The sequence below is a fragment of the Heteronotia binoei genome, chromosome 5 (genome assembly GCF_032191835.1).
Source record: "Heteronotia binoei isolate CCM8104 ecotype False Entrance Well chromosome 5, APGP_CSIRO_Hbin_v1, whole genome shotgun sequence".
In the NCBI taxonomy this organism is placed as follows: domain Eukaryota; kingdom Metazoa; phylum Chordata; class Lepidosauria; order Squamata; family Gekkonidae; genus Heteronotia; species Heteronotia binoei.
In genome coordinates, this window is record NC_083227.1 from 61,000,570 (window position 1) to 61,024,336 (window position 23,767).

A 23,767-nucleotide genomic window follows, 5' to 3' on the forward strand; every position below is an offset into this window, starting at 1 on the left:
TAGTATAGAAATAGTTACGCTTACTGTTTTCTCATTTTTTTCTTCAACTGCAATACAAAATCCGAAGGGTTTTAAAGGGTTTTTTAAAGTGGGTGCTTCTGAAATGCAACTTCAGCACGAATTTAGATTTATGCAGGAGTTTAAATGCGGATGACTGTATGTCAGCTCTATGCTAACTGCAGCAGTTAACAACTCAGGCACCATTCTTGCATGGTTCCTCTCTGTGGTGAGTTTGCTTTATCCAAAGTTCATCAGAGCTTCCTTCATCCTGGTATCTGAAATAACCTCCCAAATCATGGTTTGAGATTCTTGTTAGATGAAAATCCTGATTAGCATTACTGCAGTGATTTACATGACCAGTGGTCGAGGGAAAGAAGGCAGTTTGCCATTAGTGAGTTTCTGATTTGTGAACTGTAGTTGGCAAGACCCAGAATTATGGTCCACAGTTGTTAGTTTGCGGCTTCATATTGGATGTTCCTTGATCTGTATTTGCTAGCACCTTTAGGCAGTGGAATTGTTGTAGCAGTTGAAGCCTGTTTAAACTGGATTTCTTGATCATTCACTGATTTAGAAATTGTATATTATAGTTAAATTATTTGGCAACATCAGAATTTTAATATGGGAACAAAGGATTCTGATGTTGTATTCGAATTTACTGAGATAAATGTTAGAGGCTGAACTTTGCCACCTTGTGGGGTTGCAGGTCAGATAACAAACCATTTCACTGTAAATCCTTGCTAGGAGTCTTATTGTTTGGTTGAACATTAGAATTAGTGTCCATTTACTTAATTGAAAAATTTGTCTTTGGCATTTCATAAGTCTTGAATTCATAAGTTTACAAAACTCAAGTATTTTTGTCAAATATTGTTTGACTTTGGTTCCAGAACCTTTAATCAGCTGAAGGAATCAAGTTGTGTAAACCACAGCACTGGGGTGGGGGGTGGGGATGATTCAAGGGATTCTGCACAGATAACATTCTATGTTTTTATAACTGTTAGATTCTAAGATATTTTAGCTGTGTCAGAAAAAGAAACTGCAATCTTGCTAAACATGTAATTTTGTAAAATAAAAAAAAAATCCTTTATCTCTATAGGAAAAGGGTAATACTGTGCCATATACCCTAGTAATTGGCTGTGCATCGTCCTTGTACACTTTGTGTTTCTGAGTGCAAAAATATCTCATTTTAGATAGGCGTGGGTTGTTTCTGACAAGTATGCTTCAACTGACTGAAATTAATTCAGAAACTTCTGTTTTATTCAGGTTGCTCTTGGCCAGTTGTCAAGTACTTACTGCATCCTTATTTGAAACAATATAATTTGTAAAATTAGTAGTTTTGACAGCTCCCAATTTAATTTATTGACCTAGTGCTTCATTTTGTAAACTTTGTACTGCATTGGAGTAGTTGTATGCTTTGATTGGTTGTGCTCCCAAATAACTCTTAAGGAAATTAATATCTTTTTGAATTTTTAGTAAATTGAAAATATTTCTGGATTTATCTTGCAGAGATGCTGTTTTATGGAGTGTTATTCTTGGGATTAAACCCAGGAGTGTTGCCATTACTTTGTAGCAGTTTGCCTTTTACTCACATAAGGCAGTTCTGGGAAAGCCGCATGAATAGAAGGCAGAAAAATAAGCTTTGTTTTCATGTAGTTAGTACCAGTATGTGATTGTTGACTTTCTAGGAATGTAACTTTTTAATGTGTTGATTTCATTGGGGAAATTGGAAGAATCCAGTTGGTTGAACCCTAGAATTAGTGTCCATTTACTTAATTGAAAAATTTGTCTGGCATTCCATAAATCTTGAATTCATAAGTTTACAAAACTTGATCGGTATTGGAGGGCTTGATCAGTATTGGACTGAAGTCAAGAGAGGAGGAGGTTGACTAGCATAGAAGGGCAAGGGAGCATAAGTAACCTGAAACAAGAATCGATTTCTTTATCATCACACTTTACAGCTGTTGTGATTTTTAGGATTTTGTACGCTATCTGATTGCTACCTCTTTGATTCTGATAATATTGGCTTTTATTTTATTTTAAAAGTATACTGCTGCTCCTACTATATTTACCATTCACTTAGTTTTATGTTGATTCCAGAGAGGCATCTGTGTTAGCCTGTTGCTGTAAAACTAAAACAGGAGAGAGCGGGATATAAATTGATTAAATAAATAAATGACAGAAATTACTTCCAGAGTAAGCTTATGTAAGTCACAGCTCACTTTGTCAGATACATGAAGTTTACATTCATTACACAGCTATATTTATATGGTTAAATGCAGTGCCTTTCATGAGAATTCCATGGCAGCTTAAAAGATTGTTATAAATATTGTCTTCAGGATACCACTGAACTCTTGTTTCGCTCAATGTCATGTATATGCCAGTGCTGTACAGAAAATAAGAATACCCCATCCAGAGGGCTTGATTGATATTGGACTAAAGTCAAGAGAGGAGGTTGACTAGAATAGAAGGGCAAGGGGGCATTCTAAGCTTGAATTTGCAGCTGTAAAAATAAATAATATGGTCTTTTTTGCCAATAAGCTACCCACCTTGCTTTTAAGTAATAGTTACCTACAGACTGGATTAACTTTCTGTCCAACTTCTTAAATATATTGTTGTGGGGGGGGGGGGGGGGAGGAGATTCAGCTTTTGCTTCAGTTCCATATAGAAAGTTTTGATTCTGTTCATTTTCTTCATGATACCTTAAATTATACTACTCATGAAATGATATTTTTATAAATGCTGAAATTTTTAGACTGGGTAATTTTTCTACTACAGTTCATTAATATTTTGAGCAGAGATGAACATTTGGAAGAAGTAGCTATTCACAGAAGATGATAAGGAACTTGTCTGTTTATGATGTGCTTGTTGTGACCAAACTAAAGTTTACCAGTTCATGAAATGATGTAAACTTTTTTAGATTTCCTTAAGCATTGAATTCATGGCAAAGCAAATGTTTTTGTGATGCTGTAGTGCCATCTGCTGTCCATAATGCCTTGTACTGTTTTTGCAACAGAGATTCTACGTGGGCAGCTGTTTGTGTGCAGTTGTAGTAGCTGTGCAGATCTAGTACAAGACATTGTATGAAACATGTCTGGGTTATTCCTTCTGTATTCATTCATTCATTCCCTCACTCAAAAGACAATTTTAACTAGTTTGCATGTCTTTGCAGTATCCCTTTTACTATTCAGCGACTCTGTGAACTGCTAACAGATCCAAGGAGGAATTATACAGGAACAGACAAATTTCTCAGAGGAGTAGAAAAGGTATGTCTGCCTTCTGTCTGATCTGTTTCTCAACTTTAGCTATTGTTTAATTAACATTTTAAAAAACAATATCATGCAATGTATGTGTATGTGGTGGCATGGATGAAGTAGTATCTGACCGAGCATGGCTGAGTGGACAACCATGGCTTTTCAGCAGCAGTTTGTTTCAGTGAATTCTCAGGAAAAAATAGGTCCTCATATGGATCATCTCTGAGAAGTGATTGCTGTCAGTGTCACTTTGCTATGCTAACTATTTCCTCCTCCTTACTGCTACATCAATGGAGAACTATTTGGAGAATTATCATTTTTGAACAGTACATATATATTCCTGCTTATGGAACTGTACAAGATTATTAGGTGCAGTCCCATGTATGGGAGCTGTACGTGTCTTTTCTCACACTAATTTCAGGGTAATATAGATTTTATTTAATAGATAAATTAGATGTTACTTGTTAATAACTCCTATCTCCCCCTTACTACAAAGGTGTTAACCGAGCTTCTGTAGTGCTATCAGATGTTCACAAGCATTCGTTGCTCACTGGAGAGCTATAGGCATTGGGTTGAGGAACAGTAATGTTCAGGAGCCAAGAACCAGTGACCTATAATAAGCAGAGGCCTAGGGGTGGGGAAAGGACAGAGATGGGAAGCTAAGGGAAGAGAAAAAGGTGACGAATCAGGGGAGATCAAATAGTGGGAAGTGAAAAGAGAATGATGTTTTAAAGTGGCCAGAGGTTGGCCAGGGTAGACAGAAGGTTGTAAGAATGGATCCTGAGTAGAAGATGCAGACCTGTGCAGTGAATGGCAGAGAGTTGAAGATAGCAGAAGATTGTGCACAGGGTATAGACCTGGCTAGTTGGTTTGGGGGTGGGGAGAGTGCATAGGCAGGAGAGCCTCAGAAATTGTTGGACTTTGTGCTAACGAGCACCAGGGAGGAAGGTGAAGATGAATTTCACCTGATTAGAACTAATTTGCCCAGCCTTCAGCTGCATGCTTCTAATCTGAAACATCCCAGATTTAATCTTTAATTCTATTCTGCCTTTCCATCAAGTAGTTCACCGAAAGCAAGTAGAGCAGTAATAATAAAAGATGATTAAAATCATAATTAAAAAGCTCACTGATGTACACAGAAGGTGCACAAAAGCTTACAGAGCAGAAGTGTCTACAGCTAGTGTTGAAAAATGGGAGAAGTTAGGGGTCTGTTGAATAAACCAAAGAGAGTTCATGCCTGAGTACAACTACAGCCAAGGGCCCTGTTTGTTTTGTAAATAATTTTTGTAGTTTGGCTTGTCATTATGCACTCAAGGGCTTTCTCAGCATTCTTTGGTAAAATATATTGCTTTGATCTCTTATACTACTGAGGTGTCCATGTCTTTCTTGTTTTACTGTATTTTGCTGAAGGCAAAATGCTTAGCTGCTCCAAAGCAGTGGTAAAAATTAGGGTTTTTCCCTTTCAAACTAGCATTGCTTCTCTTTTGCCTTCCAGAATGTCATGGTTGTCAGCTGTGTATATCCAACCTCAGAGTAAGTATGACCTCCCAAGTTTCCTTAGCAATAATCAGTGGCTACCCTATCTTTTTAAAAATAAGTATTGCAGTCTTTGTATTCATGTTTGTAGTATAGTTTTTATTGATTGTGTTTTTGCTGTTAAAAGGGATGAACAGCCATCACAGTTTCATTGAGGCTCCTAGTTCTCATGCTGATGTACCACTGGTTCTTCTTGAAAAGAAGTTTTATTCTGCTGATTCTGATTTGTTGCCATGATAGGTTAATACATTGTGATTATCTTGTTGTTTGTATAATACTGATTCTGGTTTCTCTCTGTTTTTAAAATAGAATTTTATGACATGATGCTGCATAAGATAATCTGAGAGTGGTCAGGTGTGCAGATTCAGGTCACATACAAACAAGCTGTAATGAATAGTTTGCACATCCAAGAACCAGGAGTCAGCACCTGGTAGCCTACAGACAATCAGCAGCTAGGTCTTGGGCCACTTAAATGGAGTGGCAGCAATAAGGGGTGCAGGTTGTGGAGACATCAGACCTTTTCAGCTACACTTGCTGCCAGAAAAGGGTTAATCGATTAGTGCAGAAAAAGGAAATAATAGAATTAAATTTGGCTGCTGGCCAGTTGCACATGAACACCACTTATTCTCATCTGTGTTAAATGATCCTCACCCATATGTTGGCTAAGCTCTTCTCTAGCCTTGCCAACTGCAGCTGAGCATCTGTGGAAATCACAGACTTCACTGCTTTCTGGTGCAAGCAGAAGTGTACACCAGCGTTAGAAAATGTTTTCAGGGGTAATGTTAGCTAATGGGGTTGTGAGTATGTTAATTTTAACTGTGAAATAATACATATTTTAGCCAAAATATTTTTGAAAAAAATTAACCAGTCACCACAGAAATCTTATACCACTTGAATTTCTTGTAGGAAAAACAATTCCAATAGTTTAAACAGGATGAATGGAGTCATGTTCCCTGGAAACTCACCAGGATATTCTGAAAGGTAAGAGAAATCGCTAAGGGGGGTGGGGGGGGTGGGAGGGAATAACCACCCTGGAATATATGCTGTTTATGTGTCCTTTGCCTTTTTTCCCCCATAGGGCATTGCAGCAGAGTCCCAAATAGGCGTTTGCAAAACGACAGCAGCAGCAACAGCAAACACCGCCCCCCCACCCCCCCCGGTATTTTCCAGGTTCAGCTATATTGGACTTGGAAAGTATTGAGGTTTTTTGATATCCCTAAATCCCAATACTGCTAAAGTATTTGGATTCAGGAAATATTCAGGAAAACCAAATATACAGCTCTGTTATACCCATTGGTCCCCATAGCGTATAAAGGAGAATTGATTCGGGGCTCTGGGGGAGTTGTTATTTGATGTAGAGGAACCAGATTTACAGCATAGCTGCTTGTGCCTCCCCTCATCCCTCTCCTCCCCAAGTTTTAAAAAGATTATACCAGGGGTGTCGAACTGATTTGTTATGAGGGACGGATCTGACATAAATGCGACCTTGTTGGGCCGGGTCATGTGTGTTCCTATTTAAGATAAAGGACACAGACAAACACAAAGATTAAAAAAAAAATGAATCATGCTTAAAACACTTGCACTTGTTGGTCTTAAAGGTGCTTTCTTCGTATTTCTCTTGTGGGATCCAGGGAACTGGGCAGAGGAGGCTCTGGTTCTTTCCCTCCCTCCCCAGAAGACCAGGAGCCTCAGCCAATAAAAGGAAGAGAGGCTTGGCTCAGTAGCTCTGCTGTGTGATTGAGAGAACCTGACAAAGCAAGCTCTGCGTCAGCCAATGGAGAAAATAGAGGTTTTGCTCTGTAGCTCCTGTGCTATTGAGCAAGCCTTGCAAAGGAAGCAGATGGCAGCCAGTTGCTCGTGGGCCTGATAGGAGCCCTCCGGGGGCCTGATTTGGCCCCCCGGACCACATGTTTGACGCCCCTGGATTAGACCATAAGGTCCAATTCTATGGACCTCCAAAGACGGTGCTGCTATCCTCCATTACGTTCAATGGGGGGAGGCATTAAATGCCTTCTGTCTCATTAAATGCCTTCTCATAGCTGAGCCTGAATAAAGCCAAATAATATTGGCTTTTCTTGAGGTTCAGCTATATTGATAGCCGAAAAGAAACTCTAGGTTTTTTCGGCTTTAAAAACTCAAAAAATACTGGTAAGGTATTTTTCCGGGGGGGGGGGGGGGTTGTTGTTCGGGTAAATTGAATGCTCACCCCTACTCCCACATCTTTGGAATACCTTTTTAATCCACTTATACAGTATCTCTGAGGCAGATTAGATGTATTTATGGTAAGGATCTTTACCACCCCTATAAGACTTGTCACTTTCTGGCATTAATGATTTTTTTTGTCTATCCCAGATAGATTATCTGAAACCTTTTAAACTGAAAGAAGCATTTTCTTTCCTTTGCAGGCCCAATATAAATGGTCCTGGAACTCCCCGACCTGTAAATCGACCAAAAGTTTCTTTGTCGACTCCTATGACGACAAACGGTTTGCCTGACAGCCCGGAAAACCAGGAGGCAGGTCTTCCTCCAGCAGAAGAAAAAGTCAACAGGTTAGTAAGGGGAGCATAGATACCAGGAAATTAGACTTCCGTGTTTTAAATTGTCCCGTCTTGGTCTTTTGCATCCAGTTCCAACATTGCTCCCTTCACTAGGAGGCGCAGTCTTTGGGCTGGAAAACAGTTGAATTGGATTCCTTTTTCTTCTTCAGTGGAGGAAGTCATCTAGACTGGTTAGGTTATGCCTTTTCTTGCTCCAGACAGGGCTATGCAAATTTTTGTATGCCTTTCCAGGACAGAGCAAGAGCACCCTTCCAGTTTGAATAGCCCTGCCGCTCCAGCAGGTCACCAAAGCTTAGCTCCACTTGCCTGGGAGTTATTAAAATGAAAATGAAAACTAAGGCAGGAAGATCTCACCAATCTATATGGAGGGAGATTCTTTCAGGAAGGTCCAAGGTTGTGGACCTCAGAACAATAAAGGCTTCTTGAAGGAGAAGCCCTCACAGTCTGAGACTTCGTACAGGGGAGAAGCTGCACCGGGTTCCAGGGCACTGGCTCCAGAGGTAGCTGTTAGACCAGCAGGGGTTGAGGTTTCAGATCTCTCCTTGGTCCTTCTGATGAAGATGGCAGCAGCATGGGCTTCCCTCTCACCTGATGGGGAAGTGTCAGGGTGGCCAGAGGCAGCTGCAGAAGAGTGCCCGTACACAGAGATGAAGACCATGATTGTGATGGACAGATTGACAAGGGATGCTGATCACAATGTGGTTAGTGAGTCGGCCATCATTCAAGGATCCAGGAGCTAATCAGGTTGGGGTTCCTTGCACTGAGCAGCTTTCCCTTCATATAGGCCCTATCTACTCCAATAAGCCTAGCTGTGGCTGCAGGAGCTTCGAACATGACAAGCATGCCACGTTTTCCTGCCTTTTTCAGGCAGCTGCAGGTGGACTGGGTGACTCAGGCCTGGAGACCTACATGGATGGCCCCCTCCCACAGCATACTTGCCCCTAGCTATGCACTCACCAAGAGGCTGAGAAAGCAGCAGAGTCGGCTGAGAACCACTTGGGGTGGGGGATGGGAGATCTGAGAATCTGAAAGGTTGGAGAAGGCCTCAACAACAATGCAGGCAGAGCTCTCTGCCCGCTCCTGGCTTCTTATCTCCTTTTTTTTAAAGAGATGGCTTGTGGAGATCTAAGAGCATCCACAAACTGAGAAGGAAAAAGGCTGGCAAAGGACTATGGGCTGATAGGAATGCCTCTCTGTCTAAAAGTCTCCATGTGAACAAATACCCAAGGAAAGTTCAGCAGAAACACAGACAACACTCAGAGATGGAAGAGGTTCAATCTGCCGTCATTTTTGTGATTACCACAATTAAAGAAGGAGAATGGTAGGGGAAGGATTCATATGCCAAGAACCAATCCTCCAGGCTCCTTAAAAGGGTCATCACCAGCCTCAACTGCAACTTTGAGTTAGTGGAGAAGCCTGCTTCATCCTCCTCCAGTCTAGACTCCAGGGGTTTCAGGAAGCTGGTCAAATGCTTGGCAGTTTGCCCCTTTCCTGAGTTTTTTGATGACATACTATGAACTGAGTGGTCAGTTCCAGGCAATGGAACTTCTCTGTGAATTTAATTGCTGAAAAGTTTTATGCTCTACCAGAAGAAATGATGGAAAACTTAAAAGTTCCATTAGTGGATGATTCTGTGGTCGCTCTACACTCAAGTGCGGTATTATCAAAAGAGGTATCCCATAGATAGAAGGAATGAAACCATGTTTTAAAAAGCACATGAGGCGCCCTCATTAGCAATCATGGCTTCTGCTGTCCTCTCATGAGTGATTGTGGCATGGGCAGACAATCTATTGCAAGAACTAGAACCAGATCTACTGAAAATGAAATGAGCAGTCCAGGTTGCTGCCAATGCCTCCCAAGACACCATCCTATTTTGTGCCAGCATGCAGGCAGCAAATGTAGTGGTAAAGTGGAATTTGTGTCTCAGACATATGTTGGAAGGTCTAAGCTGTCCATGGAAAGATTTTTTAGATGATTTTTATTCAGAGAAAGAGCAGTGGATAAAATACTTGTGGAAATGAAGAATAAGAACGCAGTTTCTTCCAAATCAGCAAACAAAGAGTATAAAGGGAAGCTCTTTCAGTCCTTTCAATCACACAGAACCTCTGCCAGAGGCAGAGACAACACAGACTTTAAGAGCTCTTTCAGATAACAGTTCAGTGGAGACACCTCCAACAAGACAGCCATCCCTGGAAAGAAATCCTCAGTGTGACTTAAGGATTGCGGTGGGGGGAAGCCTACAGAACATTGCACAGGCCTGGAAGGGAGTTACAGACAATTGGGTCCTGTCGTTTGTGGAATTTGGCTACAAATTCATCTCCCTCCACATCATTTTTTCATCCCCAGTCCTTCAAAAGAATATGAAAAAGAATCTCTTGGGAGAAGCAATTCAGCACCTCTTCACAATTGGGGCAACAGTCTGTGCCCACACCTCAGCACTTCAGAGGTGTCTGTTTTCTTTCTTGTGCCGAAGAAATTGGGAGAATGGAGGGGAGAGTCTAAACCTCAAAGATCTCATCCTATGGGTTTGGACCTAACACCCTTAAGAGGCAAGTAGCCACCATTACTGGGCAACAGGGAGGTTAGAAGATATGGCTTCTAACAGATATATTAAGCAGTACCTAAAGGGCACCATGTGATTGGCACCCCCGGTCAAACAGATTTCTGGTATAGAGTATTATTGAAAGTGCTTCACACCTTAACTAAACCATCCTGTTGTACTCCATAGAGTTGAAGCTCCTGTCATAGAAAGTTGCCTCCCTAGATGCCATCACGTCAGTGAAAAGTATTTCCAAGCTCAGAGCTCTATCAGTTAGAAAAGAGCTTTGTGTATTCCACAAAGAGTCAATGGTATCAAGGTGACCCACCATTCGTACAGAAAGTCAACTCGCCTTACCATCTGAACCAACAGCTAAGCCTTCCATCTTTCTGCCCTAAGCCTTCACACCCAAAAGAAAATATGTGGCACAGGCTGGAGATGAGAAGGGCTCTTCACATCTACATAAAGAGAACTGCTTCTTTCAGACTGTCAGATGTGCTTCCATGTCTTAAAAACAGTGAACATGGGCAATAAGATCACCAAGTCAACTGTAGTCCTCTGGATTAAATAGTGTACATGGAAAGCATATGAAATCCAGGATCTCAAGGCGCTTTCAGGAATTACAAATGTATTCCATGAGAGCAGCTGCTGCATTGGCCGCCTTTGCTGCTGGAGCTTCAGTTGAAGAGATATGCAGGGAAGCAACCTGGTCATCCTTTGCAACTTTTGTGAAACGCTATAGAATTGACTAACAAAATTCTATAGAGGCTGTAATTGAGAGAAAGGTTCTCCAACAGGTGTTAAACTAGTAATTAATAGTGTTTATCCCACCCTGTTCTTACCTTGGTTACATAACCAGTTTGGATGGCTTCCCCCACTGAAGGAAAACAAAACATTGGACTTACCGGAAGGCTTCTTCTCTTCAGTGGGGCAAAATTATTCAGTTCTCCAACAAAAGGGGGAGGGGAGAGTGAGTTTTTAACATTTGTGTTAGTGAGTTATTGGTCAAGTTCTAATTAATGAAGTTAAAGTTACTACTCAAGTCATATGTTATTGGAGCTGAGCTGTTTTGTCTGGAAGGGCGCCCTCACTCTGTCCTAGGAAGGCATACAGAAATTTGTATAGCCCTGCCTGGTGCGAGAGGAGGTGTGACCTAATCAGTTAGAATGACTTTGCCCTGCTGAAGAGAAGAAACCTTCAGGGAAATCCCAGTATTTCATTCCCCAGAGCCAGTCCATCTCCTGCTTATCTCCTCCCTCCATACCCTAATCCAGGGTTTTCAAACTCATTTGTTAGGAGGGTTGGATCTGACATAAGTGGGACTTTGTGGGGCTGAGCCATGCATGTCCTAAAATGTAACACCAGATAGCAGAGATACAGACTTTATAGAGGACACAGGCCAACACAATATATCAGTTTTTAACTTAAAATACAAACATGCTTAAAACTCTTGCAATATGTTGTTTAAAACAGAAAGAGGGGATAGTGGGATTTTGCAATGCAGTTTTAAAAATAAAATTTCAAGAAAAAGCACAAAGATCACAGAAACTTAAGAAATAAAATGCTCTCAGCCTGGGAAATGGCAAGGCATTGCAAGTTTCTCTCCCCCCCCCCCCCGGGTCTACTCAGGTTAGCAATGGCTCTCCAGTGTCATATCCCCCTTTGGCTGTGGGTTCCCAAGTTAGAGTACTCATTAGGCACTACTTTTTACTCCACTGAAAAGAGACAAAGCTGTCTCAAAGCATCAACGTTTGGTTTGCAACAACACAACTTCAGGAAGCTTCGGCTGGCCATAGGAATGCTGGGAAGTTCCTCTCCATTGAAACACATAGGCAAAGTTGAAAGGAAAACGTTGAATGGATTTTCTGTTCACATTTGCTCTGCCCATAAGCCTGAGTGGGAAATCTATTTTCTTTGCAGCTTTGCTTTCAGCTTTAGCTTCTGCAAAGAAAAGGCAGAAGTAGCTGGGAACATCATCGCAGCCTCGGAGCTTCACGGGGTGAGGACAGGAGCGGGGAGGGAGGGAAGAGAGCCCCGCAGGCCTGATTGAAGCCCTGGGTGGGCTGGTTTGGCCTGCAGGACACACGTTTGACACCCCTACCCTAATCCTTTGTCCCGTCACACTCCATCACTTAGTTTTCCATGAGTTTTCCACGTTTTCTTGCTAATTAATGCAGGTTTCACCGGGATTATGAGATTGACTTGGGCAAGAATAGATAGGTGTCCCCATTCAAACACAGTTCTGGACAAGACTTGCCATTTTGCTATGGCCTGTAACAACTTGGCAGTGCCTGATGGTGATTAGCTGGTTGCTTTTTCTTTAGAGACTCTTACCTGCTACCTGGTGGTGATGTCTTTTTGTTAGCTCAGACAGAAAATCAATCTTGCACAATCACACAAGTCCAGCACAGCAGTGACAGAGAAAGCTTCATTGCTGCTGCTTGTGTTTTGGATAGCCTTCATCTGGCTGAAACAACTATACTAGGAACAATTGTCAGAGCAAGCATTGATTCTTAACCACTTCTTCAATGTGATATCCTGTATGGTTAGTGCCTTTAGTTACCCTGTGCTATGTGGGCAGGATCACAGCCTCCATGGTTATAACCAGGAGAACAGTTCGGCTAAAACTATAAGGCAGAAACTAGTCCATGAAAGCAGTCTTTGCTTCTTTTCATGCTGGGGCCTTTTGCAGAATTGATGGATGTCAGCAGGATGAGCAGGAACGCAGTTCCGGCTGGTCTGGTATCAGGGGATGTGGCCTAATATGCAAATGAATCCCTGCTGGACTTTTTCTACCAAAAAACTCCTGGATGTCAGTAATGGAGGCAAGAGTTAAATACAAGTGTTCCTTCTTTCTGGGTGTTTTTTAGTTTCCTTGCCAGTCTTTCTGCAAGAATTTTCAGGTCTCCGAGCAAACAGGAAGTAGCTTTCTGGGCTGCAGCAATCCTGGGCGGGGGGGGGGGAGTTTTCCTAAAAGGGAGGCTTTTGGAGATTGGGACTCCAATCAGCCAGGTGGCTTTCCTGTTACAGATAGGATATTGCGTACAGTAGCTTTCCTTGGTTTGTAATTTTAAGCCATTGAGTCCAGAAAGTAGTTTGTATTACAAGATGGATTTGTAATCTTACAATTATGAGCACTACAAAGTGAGAGCCAGTGTGAACTTCTGGTTAACGTGTAATCTGCCTGTCTTGTCTATGATTGCCTATGTTCTGCAGGTGTTAATGTTTTCCTGTAAGTCAACACTGAAATGCAAAATGCTAAGTAATCAATTTCTTAGCAGTGTTTGGGTTTTTTTTTTAAATTAAAACATTATTATTCTGCTTTTTCTTGATGTTCAAGGCAGATAATAATAATTAAAAACATCTCTAGTTGAAACCAAAAATAAAATAATAATCCTGAAATCTCCCCCCCCCCCTTAATAGATGCCTGCTATTAGAATTAGGGAGAGCCAACATGAAGGAGAGAACTGTGAGCTCTATTGAGTAGAAAGATCATAGAAGAAATCTGGAAAGTGTTTGTATCTTATATTGTTTGTGTGGCCCTTCCCTCTCATTTTTGTATCCAGTTCCTTTATATAATTTAAGATCTGTAATCGTTTTCCCTCTTAGGGCTTTTTGGGTGTCCTGAACCAGAGGTGCAGTCTGTTTTCTGCATTCCTCAGTACCAACAAATTATGCTGTTACCAGGATCTCTCTGGATTCTCACATCCCTGTTTTCTAAATGGGGGTTACCCCTGAAACCATTAATCTTAGGTCAACAGCTGTTGAGGACACAATGTTTATAAAAATAAAATGAACTTTTATTTTAAGAATTGTGTATTTTAAGAATCAGTATAAGTCAGTGAAAGGATGGTTTATAAAAGACACAACAGTGAACCCTAACCCTTCCTAATCTAATTTTACCAATACCGTCCTTTTCTAATCACCTCACTTTGCAATTTCCTACCTACTTAGCTGAATCCTTCCTTAAATCATAGGATAGTAGAGTTGGAAGGGCCTCCAGGGTCATCTAGTCCAACACCCTGCACAATGCAGGAAATTGTGCAGGGTGTTGGACTAGATGACCCTGGAGATACCTCCCCACCACCATCTCCAGTTTCCCTGGCCAAACTGGCCTGGAGAAAAATTGCTTCCTGACCCCAAAGTGGCAATCAGCATTTTCCTGGGCTTTTAAAAAAGGACCATGAGAACTAAGCACTGATGCAACCCTTCCTGCCCTCCCTCTCATGATCTGCCTAAGTTCACAGAATCAGCATTCCTATGATGATCTTCCTTTCCACAACTGCATACCTGTTCTTCTCCCTTGGGCTTCTCAAGTATATGACCTCCCAGTCACATCTGTTTGTCCAGTCAGAACACCTTACTTCCAACTCTCCTTTCTCCAAAGATTTCAGGTTTTCACGGCTGGTAACATTATTAGGGTTTGTAGAATCTTTCGGGATCAAGTGCCGTGTTCTACTGGAGAAAGTTTCCTTCCAGACGTTTCGTTCTCAGCTGTGGAGAACATCCTCAGTGGCGTTGCAGCCGGGGCAGGCACTCAGACCTTCTTGGCTGCTGTGCATTGAGTGCTCCTTTCTCCATCTGTCACTCAAAGTGACACCATTTCTCACACACATTCTCCTTTCTCAGCCAGTCTTTTTGCCTGTTAAATTGCCTGTCAGGAACTGTGTACACAATTCATATTTTAGGGCATTATTTACAGATGTTATGTGCATTATATCACATTATTACCTGAAGAATAAAAACATTTGGTTGGAATAAGTTCATGACATAGATTTCTGGCCCTTCTCTTTTCATGCAGCACCTTGAAGAACTCAGCCTCTTGCCTGAGCTCTTCTGTGAATGGTGCAAGACATTAAAAAAGAAGAGAGGCATTTTTGCTGATTCTGTTTGCTGTATCTCACTTTACTCACATGGGCTCCCCAATCCCCAGAAGCAGCTTTTCAGTGGGTGTGGGAAACTCCAGGGAGAAGGGATCCTTGGAAACAGTGTGGCATCCAGCAAGAAACAGAATGGTGGACTGTGATCTTCAATTTATCTTAACTGAATCCAGCCTGTTGATAGCTTAAGGACCATATTTCAGAACTGTGTCTTGATTAGCTACTGATAAATTCACTCTTTTAAAAATAGACCTATAATTCAAACTGCAGAACTTATTATCCATGTGGCATGGGAGCATGGTTTCTTCACTGGTAATCAAAAGATTAATATTCGTCAGCTGACACAGAATGTGCAAATTTTGTTCTTCCAGTGAATCACCAGCCTCTGAGCCTGAAAGTGTCCAAAGCAGCACTGGAAAAAATAAACACCCTGAAGAAGATCCAGTGGATGTTGAGGGACGTGAAGTAAAAAGACTTAAATTTGACAAGGAGGCAGAATCAGAAGAGACCTCCATTCAGAGTGGTTCTAGTGAAACTTGTTCAGCAATGGTAGAAGAAACTGAAAGAACAACTTCTGCACTTCAGGATAAAGAAAAAGAAACTGTTTGTGAGAGGCAGCATTGTAAAGAAGAGGAGGAGGAAGAGGAAGGTATGATATTTTAATACCACTATTGTTGTAATGAAATAACATTATTGAATATGTTCTCAGCACATGGTTTATTTCAACTTTTAAAATCCCCTATGTTGATGAAATTCCATACGGCAGCATTTGAGTTGTACCAAATTAATAGAGAAAGAAGCTGAAGAAATTAGAGGAATAGGAAATCTGTATAAATAGTATTCCAAACACACATGTTACAGTGGTAGTGGGCTGCCAGTTTCCTTTCATACTGCATTTTGAGTTCTGTGTTATCCCAGAATTTAATACTTCGGTATCGCTTTAAAATTAAAAGAAGACGGCAACAACATTGGATTTATATTCCGCCCTCCGCTCAAGAGTCTCAGAGCGGCTCATAATCTCCTTTATCTCCCTCCCCCACAACAGACACCCTGTGAGGTGGGTGGGGCTGAGAGGATTCTCACAGCAGCTGCCTTTTCAAGAATAACCTCTGCCAGAGCTATGGCTGACTCAAGGCCATGCCAGCAGGTGCAAGTGGAGGAGTGGGGAATCAAACCTGGTTCTCCCAGATAAGAGTCCGCACACTGAACCACTACACCAAACTGACTCTCTAAAAGTGTTACAAATTCACGTGTGTACACACATTTGAAGGTCCATTTGTGCTCACTGACCGAGTAAACCAGTATTGTGAATAAGAGGTTTTACTGACATGGAGTTAAGTGGCATGAGGCTTACCAGCTATTGCTATTTTCCCTTGCAGCCTGTAGACCAGTAAGTATGTAGGCTGATTCTTAGTGAGGACTTGGCACTTGATGAATCAACTCCTACTTTAACTCTCTAAGTTGGAGCAGAGTAGGTAAAGGTGAAACCGCTTCTTAGGTTGCAAATGTTGGAGTGTCCTAAAAGTGTCATTTTCAGTTATTCAGCTTATTATAGTTCCGCCACAGGATGCTGGTGTGCCTCCCTTTGGATTTTCTTTCCTGGGCACCAAAATATATTGGGCCACCTGTGGGAGATTGATTATATGATGTTTCATTTGAAGTAGTGGGGTTGGCAGGGAATTAATATGGAGTTGGGAGAAGTTTTTGAACTTTTGTGTACATACTGCTCAAACACTGCAAAACTCTGTGGTGCCTCTCTAACTGTGTTAATGAATTGATTTGCCAGAGGGCTCGATATAACACATTGAAACAAATGCTGGTTGGGAAGGCAGAGATCTGGAAGGAAATGGAACTCCCCACTTTGATGGAGTTCAGCTGACTCTTGCTGCCTCAATTAAGAGTGTTGGGGTTATACTGAATCCAGCATTGCTGCTGGAGAAGCAGGTTAACACAGCTGTAAAAAATGCTTTCTTCCAACTCAGCCTAGTTCATAAGATGGCCCCTTACCTTGGTAAAGCTGATCTAGCCACTTGGATGTATAAACACACTTTCCATTGGTGGTCTTTCAAAATCTGCACAGAGACTGCACTTGGTGTAACATGCCACAACACAACTATTATCAGGAGCTAGGCAGAGCATGCATATTAAGCCCATTTTGCAGTCACTCCATTAGCAGCCCATCAGTTACCAAGCTCAGTTGACTATCAGATACAAAGCTCCTCACTGGTCTGTCATATCTACAGGACCACCTTTCCCCTTATGCTCTGTCATGACATTCTGCAGGTGCCAGCCTGCAAATGGGCAAAATCAGCAACTGCCCATACATGTATATTCTCTGTGGCCACACCTTATGGAATCGCCTGCTTGATGAGGTCACAAAAGCTCTCGCTCTCCTAGCTTCCTGCAAACTATGCAAAACTGAATTATTCAACAGGAAATTTCTGCACAGGTAATAGGGCTGGGCTGTAACAAAATGGCTCAGAAAGATACCCTGATAACAGGTTAGGGACTGCGTGTATTACTATTTATAGCCCACACTGCTTCTTGCAGTAAGTAGAATTCTGCCATGTAATATCTGCATCATTTAGCGCACCATTTTGATACTTATGCTCAGGGCTTTTTGTGTAGAAAAAGCCCAGCAGGAGCTCATTTGCATATTAGGCCACACACCACTGATGTCACCATTGTTTCACATAGAGCTTTTTTGGTAGAGAAAGCCTGGCAGAAACTCATTTGCATATTAGGCCACACCCCTAAAGTCAAGCCAGCCGGAACTGCATTCCTGCTCAAAAAAGCCCTGCTTATGCTTCACTTCAATTCTATTTGAAGATTTCTAGTTGGTTTCAGATTTCTACAATCTAAATCCTATTGCAGGTTTTACTGGATGTCCCATCCTGTTGGTTGTATTGACTTACTCTGTGTAGTTTGCCTTGAGTCCCAGTGAGAAATAGCCTCTATAAATAAAGGAAATACAATAAAAATAAATATTTTTGTTGTTGTGTGCATTGAGCTCTAGTGTTCAGCTTGTTTTAAGAACCTTATACTGATGCAAAATTTTTATTTCAGAATCCCTAATGACACCAGGAGAAACTGTTCCAGAAAGAAAAGAACAAGATAAAGACAGTGCATCCTTAACTGTGAAAGAAGATATTTCTGAGGAGAATAATCAAATGGAGCAATCTGAGCAGACTCGAGCAGAGAAGGATTTGCCTTCTGAAGACAGTGAAAACAGTGGATCTGTCAGTAGTAGAGCTGACTGCAGTGAAACGGAAGATTTGGGATCGTATGCCAGTGAAACTCCTGAAACTGCATCAGAGACCCCAATGGAAAATAGCGACGAAGCCACAGAAGCTGCAGAAGAACCTATGGAACAAGACTAATAATTTAAATACACTTAGAGGCAGTATTTTCCATAAGGCTCTGGTTTTACACTGTATAAATAATTTTATGTAATAAAAGTGGACCTTTAGTTTTACAAGAGAAGCAGGCTGTAAATTGAACTTCTCAATGAGACAAATCCTGAAGGAGCTGAACTTGGTAAGAACTGTGAAATACTGGCTCCTTCAGGTCCTGCTTACCGCTGAAATTTCGGTAAGGTCAAATCAGTGGTCTGTGTATAGTTTTTTTATTTAGAATAAAAGTTTTTAAACTGGAAGGTAATTATAATTTTGACAACTTTTTGGAAATTACCACATCTAGTTACATGTATACAGGAATATTTTTGTCCCCTTTCCCCCCTTTCCCCCGAACACTATAGCAGTTATTTCATGTTTTGGTTACAGTTTGAACATTAACATGTGAATTATAGGGTTTCTCAAGGGTTTCCAGATTTTCATCTTACTGTGTTGTGTGCTTTTGAAAGCTACACATGATAAAATACTTGAAAACATGCTAATCTAAGGAACACCTATGCTTGTACTCTTATGCCCCCCCCCCAGTGGAAGCAACTGAACTCCTTTCTCACAACACAGCTTTTCCACCTCTAAATAAACCAAATAAAATTTTAGCCCGCCTGATATCCTGAACATCAAAATCTCTGTTGAAAGTACCAGGTTAAACACATTCCAAAAGGTCTGTTCTAACAAAACATGTCTGTATATTTCTGAGGTGCCTCAATGAACGATTATCTTTTTGTTTCTGAGAAAATGTGTTGAGAACAGACTTCCAAACAATACTGTCAGCTTTTTGTAGGGGAATGTTTGGAAACCTGACAAGACACTCCCTCTGATGAAATGAGACAGTTGATATCGTTTCTCAGATAATTACTTTAAAAGTAAGCAGAGTACACTGGCACGAAATGCCTCTGCACTGCAAGACATTATTTTAGTTACAAACTTGAGCTGAATGACTGACTAGCTGTTGTAGGGTGCATAGAAAACGCCATAATTTGTACATGATTTTGGGAGTGAACTAAATATTTTTGAACATGCTACTTTGACAGCCAGTGTTAATTCTTTCTTTTCCAAAACCAGCTCAAAGCACAACTACTGCTTTAAACTCTTCACATTATATTTTTCAGACATCCACATGTAAAGACGTTCAAGATGCAACCTTCACGTTGCATTTACTGGCTGCCAAATTTATACCTGTTTCTTCAACTGTACCTTTTGATATTTAGAATTTTTAAATTTCTGTAAAGTAGATTTTTGTAGATTGTAAAGAGTGCTCACTGCCATTGTGAAACGGTATATAATTGTATAATTTGTGTGTAAAACTGAATGCTTGGGCTTTCGATACAGTATTCATATAAAGCAATAAATATTAATGTTATAAAATGTTTGAGTACACTTTAATCAAAATCCAAAAGGAAATCCTTTTTTAATAGGTGAAACTGCATACCCTGAAGTACACAAATAACCACCAAAATGCATGCTAACAATTCTTGTACTGCATGGTGTGCTTCATTTTGGAGAAAGGCAGGTTTTCAGTGTCTAGTATTCCAGAACAATTTGGCTTTGTTTGCATAATTTTTAAGGTGATTATTTCTGGCTTCTTATCAGGTTCAGAGCATGCAAGGAGGTACTTAGAAAAAGGCCTATTGCTGTTCTACATACAAGAGGAAAAATCAGTTGTCATTTTTTCCCCACTGTACAGAGGCAGGAGAGATGGGTGTCTGTCAGTAAACATTAAGGAATACTAAAACCAAAACAATAGAGAAACATTTCCCAAAAGTAAGACTATAAAACATTTTGCCTTCTCTTTCCTCCTTCCTCCATTTGCTTTTTTTTTCAGGGATATTTTGCCAATGAGAACAAATTTTAAATTTAGAGATTTCTGAATTTTTCTTTAGAATGTTTGTTTGTGAAAATATTGTTAATAAACCTATTCTTTAAGCATTTGTGAACTTTTGACATTTTTATTTTAGCAAAACCCACTCTGTTGCTTGATTTCTTTGATCACTTGAACAAACAATGGATCTGTGGAATGTAAAATTACTGATGGTAGCTATAGCTTGAAGAATAAACTATTATGCCCTGTACAGCAGAGGCCTTCTAGACCCCATCAAAATGACTCTCTTTAATTAAGCAGCATGCCTTTCTGTCTCTGGATGTTGGAGTTGAGATGTGGCTTTTCCCAAACACAGTTCAGTGGCTGGTTCCGTACTGTTTGCCAGCTTTGGGCAGCTTGAGACTTGGATTCATTGTGTTCATCCTCTAGGTTGAAATGTGCAGCGTTTGCCTTTGGAATGATGGCTGAAATCATGTAGTGCTGCTGCACAGGGGATTCCTGTTCTCTTTTGGCAGAGGGAAACATTTGGCATGTGCCTTGGAGAATGGGCTGCCCCCTGCACAAGTGAGCCTTTGATTGTAGTTCTATTCAAACTTGAGGGGACTTGCTTCAAATATATTTAGTATCGGGGGCATAAGTCATCTGCTTGCAGTGTTTATTGCTGGTTATATGGTAGTGTTGTATGTTGCTTAAAATCTAATCATTGTGGGCACTCTGCAGCTTGGCTGCTTTCCAAAGTCAATTGCCCTCAAGTAATACATGAACACAATGGTGCATTTTCTTTTGAGCCACATACAGCCATATAATCAGGCTGAAGGGTATAACTCTTCTGAAAATGAAGGCAGTGGATTAGATTCATTAGCTTTCACAGACTTGCACAGGAGAGTGGTAAGAAATATCTGCTTTTTACCCTCCTCACTACAGGCCATTCTAGGGCACTTTTATTTACCAAAATCCTGACAGCTGAAGATTGGGGATCACAGATCTGCCCACCTCAACAGATAGATTGTAGAATCCAAAGCAGTAATTTCTGCACAGTGCCAGGATTATAACACAATAATTATAAATCAAATGCAATGTTTCTGGATCAGTTGTCCAGTCTGTTTTTGATTACGATTTGGACCTTGTTTGTATTATTTTCTAAGTGATTCAGTCTCATGGCAGTATTCCAGTGATCAGTAAGCAATTTTTGAAATAGAAAAAAATCTAAATACAATTCAAATTCTGTTAAATTTTCCGTTTGAGCTGTTTTCATAGTTAACCATTCCATAACTATGTTGAAGCTGATTTCTAAGAATGAACTAAAAGTATTTAGCAACAATCAGTAATTCTGCACTAAAAGTATACTTGAAACCAAGCCTCTACATTTCTAGTTAATTGAAAATTGCCCATGTGAGAAAATGGTCTTGCAAGTCTTTTTTCCTGTTTGGAAGTTGTTAGGCTGGGCCATGTATGTACCTATTTAAGATTAGGTAGCAGAAATAAAAACTTTATTAAAAGAACACAAACAAAGGTTTTTTTAAAAAAAAACTTAAAACATTAGCAGGCATTAGTCTTAAAGGTACTTGCTTTGTATTTCTCATGGGATCGAGGGAACTGGCAAAGGAAGCTCTGGCTCCTTCCTTCCCTAGGGGGATGGGGAGCCTCAGCCAATAGAAGGAAGAGAGGCTTGGCTCAATAGCTCTGCTGTACAATTGAGAGAGCCTGGCAAAGCAAGCTAACCCCTCTCCCTCCATGAGGGAGGAGCCTCAGCCAATGGAGAAAATAGAGGTTTTGCTCTGTAGCTCCTGTGCAATTGAGCAAGCCTGGCAAAGCAAGCTGGGATGCAGAAGGAAGCAAGAAAGAGGAAGAAACAGATGACAAACAGTTGCTCGGGGGTCTAATAGGAGCCCTCTGGGGGCCTGGTTTGGCCCCTGGGCCACATGTTTGACACCCCTGTATTAGCTGCTTTTTGAAAAGTAGGACTGAAATAGGCATGATGAGATTACAGAGTATTCAAAACAATGGTTTAATGAACAAAAAGTACACATGTTCTGTTCAAGTTTCAGGCTGAACAAGGATAAAAAGAGACTAAATGCAGTTCTTTAAACCAGAGGCCCCCAACCTTTTTTATCCCAGGGACTGGCCCCAGGGCTGGCTGGCCCACCACGGCTCCAGAGTCAGCGGTCACCCCCCTGTGGTGCCTCCCTCCCGTTTCCTCCCTCTTCTGCCCCGCCCCCCATAGCCTTGTCACCTGCCTCCGTGCAGCTCACTGCCTCCTGTTTTTACCACTTTAAGGCCAGGGAAGGTGAAGCACCTTCCAGACCTCCCCCCCCCCCGATCAGCTGATCCAATCAGCCAGGAAAACTACAGCAGCACGGCTGTTTCAGCGGTTGCTTGCTGCTGCTACAGCAGTTTCCCCCACTGATTGGATCAGCTGATCAGCAGCGAGCGGGGGAGGTAGGCCTGGAAAGTGCTTCATGGCACCTTCCCCGGCCTTAAAGTGGTATAAATGGGGGATAGCGAGGCTGCAGGGGCGGGGGGTGGGCGGGTGGCTGCATGGCCCACTTGGAAACAGGCCACGGCCCAGTACCGGTCCGGGGCCCAGGGGTTGGGAACCCCTGTTTTAAACCATTATACTTATCCTTTCCTCCTTTCTGTCATCAAGTCACAACTGACTTGAAAGATGTTAAGAGAGGGTTTGCCATTGCCTGCCTTTGATGAAGAAAGAGGGGGCTTGATAATGCATAAGTGATGGGAGTGAGTGTGAACAAGGCTGAAGTCAGCACTGTGGAGGTTTCTACTCTGACTCCAATATTTTGAAGGACAATAAACTCAAATGAGGATACCTGTGAAGACTTGGGGTGGGGAGGGGAAATCCCATTCCCCCACTGCCTCCAACTTCTTGCTCACCCCCAACCTCCAGGGCTTTTTTTGTAGCAGGGACTCCTTTTGCATATTAGGCCACACATCCCTGATGTGGTCAATCCTCCAAGAGCTTACAGTAGGCCCTATAAGAAGAGTCCCGTAAGCTCCAGGAGGATTGGCTACATCAAGGGTGTGTGGCCTAATATGCAAAGGTGTTCCTGCTACAAAAAAAGTCCTGCCAACCTCCACTCACCATGATCACTGCTTCCTCCCCCACCATTCTATTGCCCTCATAGTCTTCCCCAGCCTCCTGCTATATTCTTCTCCTGCTACCACCTTCTGCTTCTGATACGGCCTCCAGGATCTCATCCCCCCAACTCAGCTGTCCCCATTTTTCCACCAGCTATTTTTAAAATAAATGTCTGGATGAACAGGCACGCCACCATTATGTGGAGGGGTTTAACCCCTCCAATTCTTTATCACTTTTAGAATTTCAACCTCCCCCCACCCCTGTAAACCAGGGGGTGTCTCCTGAGGCTAAGGATGGAATGAAGCATATGATCCAATTAAGGTTGTAACCAGGGCTCTTTTTTTGGTAGAAAAAGCCCAGCAGGAACTCATTTGCATATTAAGCCACACCTTCTGACACCAAGCCAGCTGTAACGGCATTCCTGTGCATTCCTACTGAAAATAAAAGGCCCTGGTTGTAACTATGTCAGCCCTGAATCCAGTAACCTAATGGTATTTGGCAAAGGAGCTCAATACTTCCTGTGATGTTCTCCCTTTCCCCAGCTGCTTCTTTTCCCCATCCACCCCTATTACCACCACTGAGGATATATATTGTCAGGAAGGGGTTGCTTGGAAATAAGAAAACTTGCTGTGTAAAAAAACCAAAATATATATTTGCCTAAGTTCAATGGGATTGATTTC

General features: G+C 41.6%; 1 protein-coding gene across 1 annotated transcript in view; it reads left to right on the forward strand.

The window, feature by feature from the left end:
• PPP4R2 (protein phosphatase 4 regulatory subunit 2) overlaps positions 1–20,097 on the forward strand; it is a 43,793-nt gene extending 23,696 nt beyond the window's left edge. The window contains exons 4-9 of the mRNA XM_060239557.1: positions 3,167–3,260; positions 4,744–4,781; positions 5,691–5,765; positions 7,190–7,333; positions 15,133–15,410; positions 17,828–20,097. Of these exons, the coding sequence (XP_060095540.1) occupies positions 3,167–3,260; positions 4,744–4,781; positions 5,691–5,765; positions 7,190–7,333; positions 15,133–15,410; positions 17,828–18,141 (943 nt within the window). The 3' untranslated portion in view covers positions 18,142–20,097. The remainder of the gene's footprint in view (positions 1–3,166; positions 3,261–4,743; positions 4,782–5,690; positions 5,766–7,189; positions 7,334–15,132; positions 15,411–17,827) is intronic.
• The last annotated feature ends 3,670 nt before the right edge of the window (positions 20,098–23,767 follow it).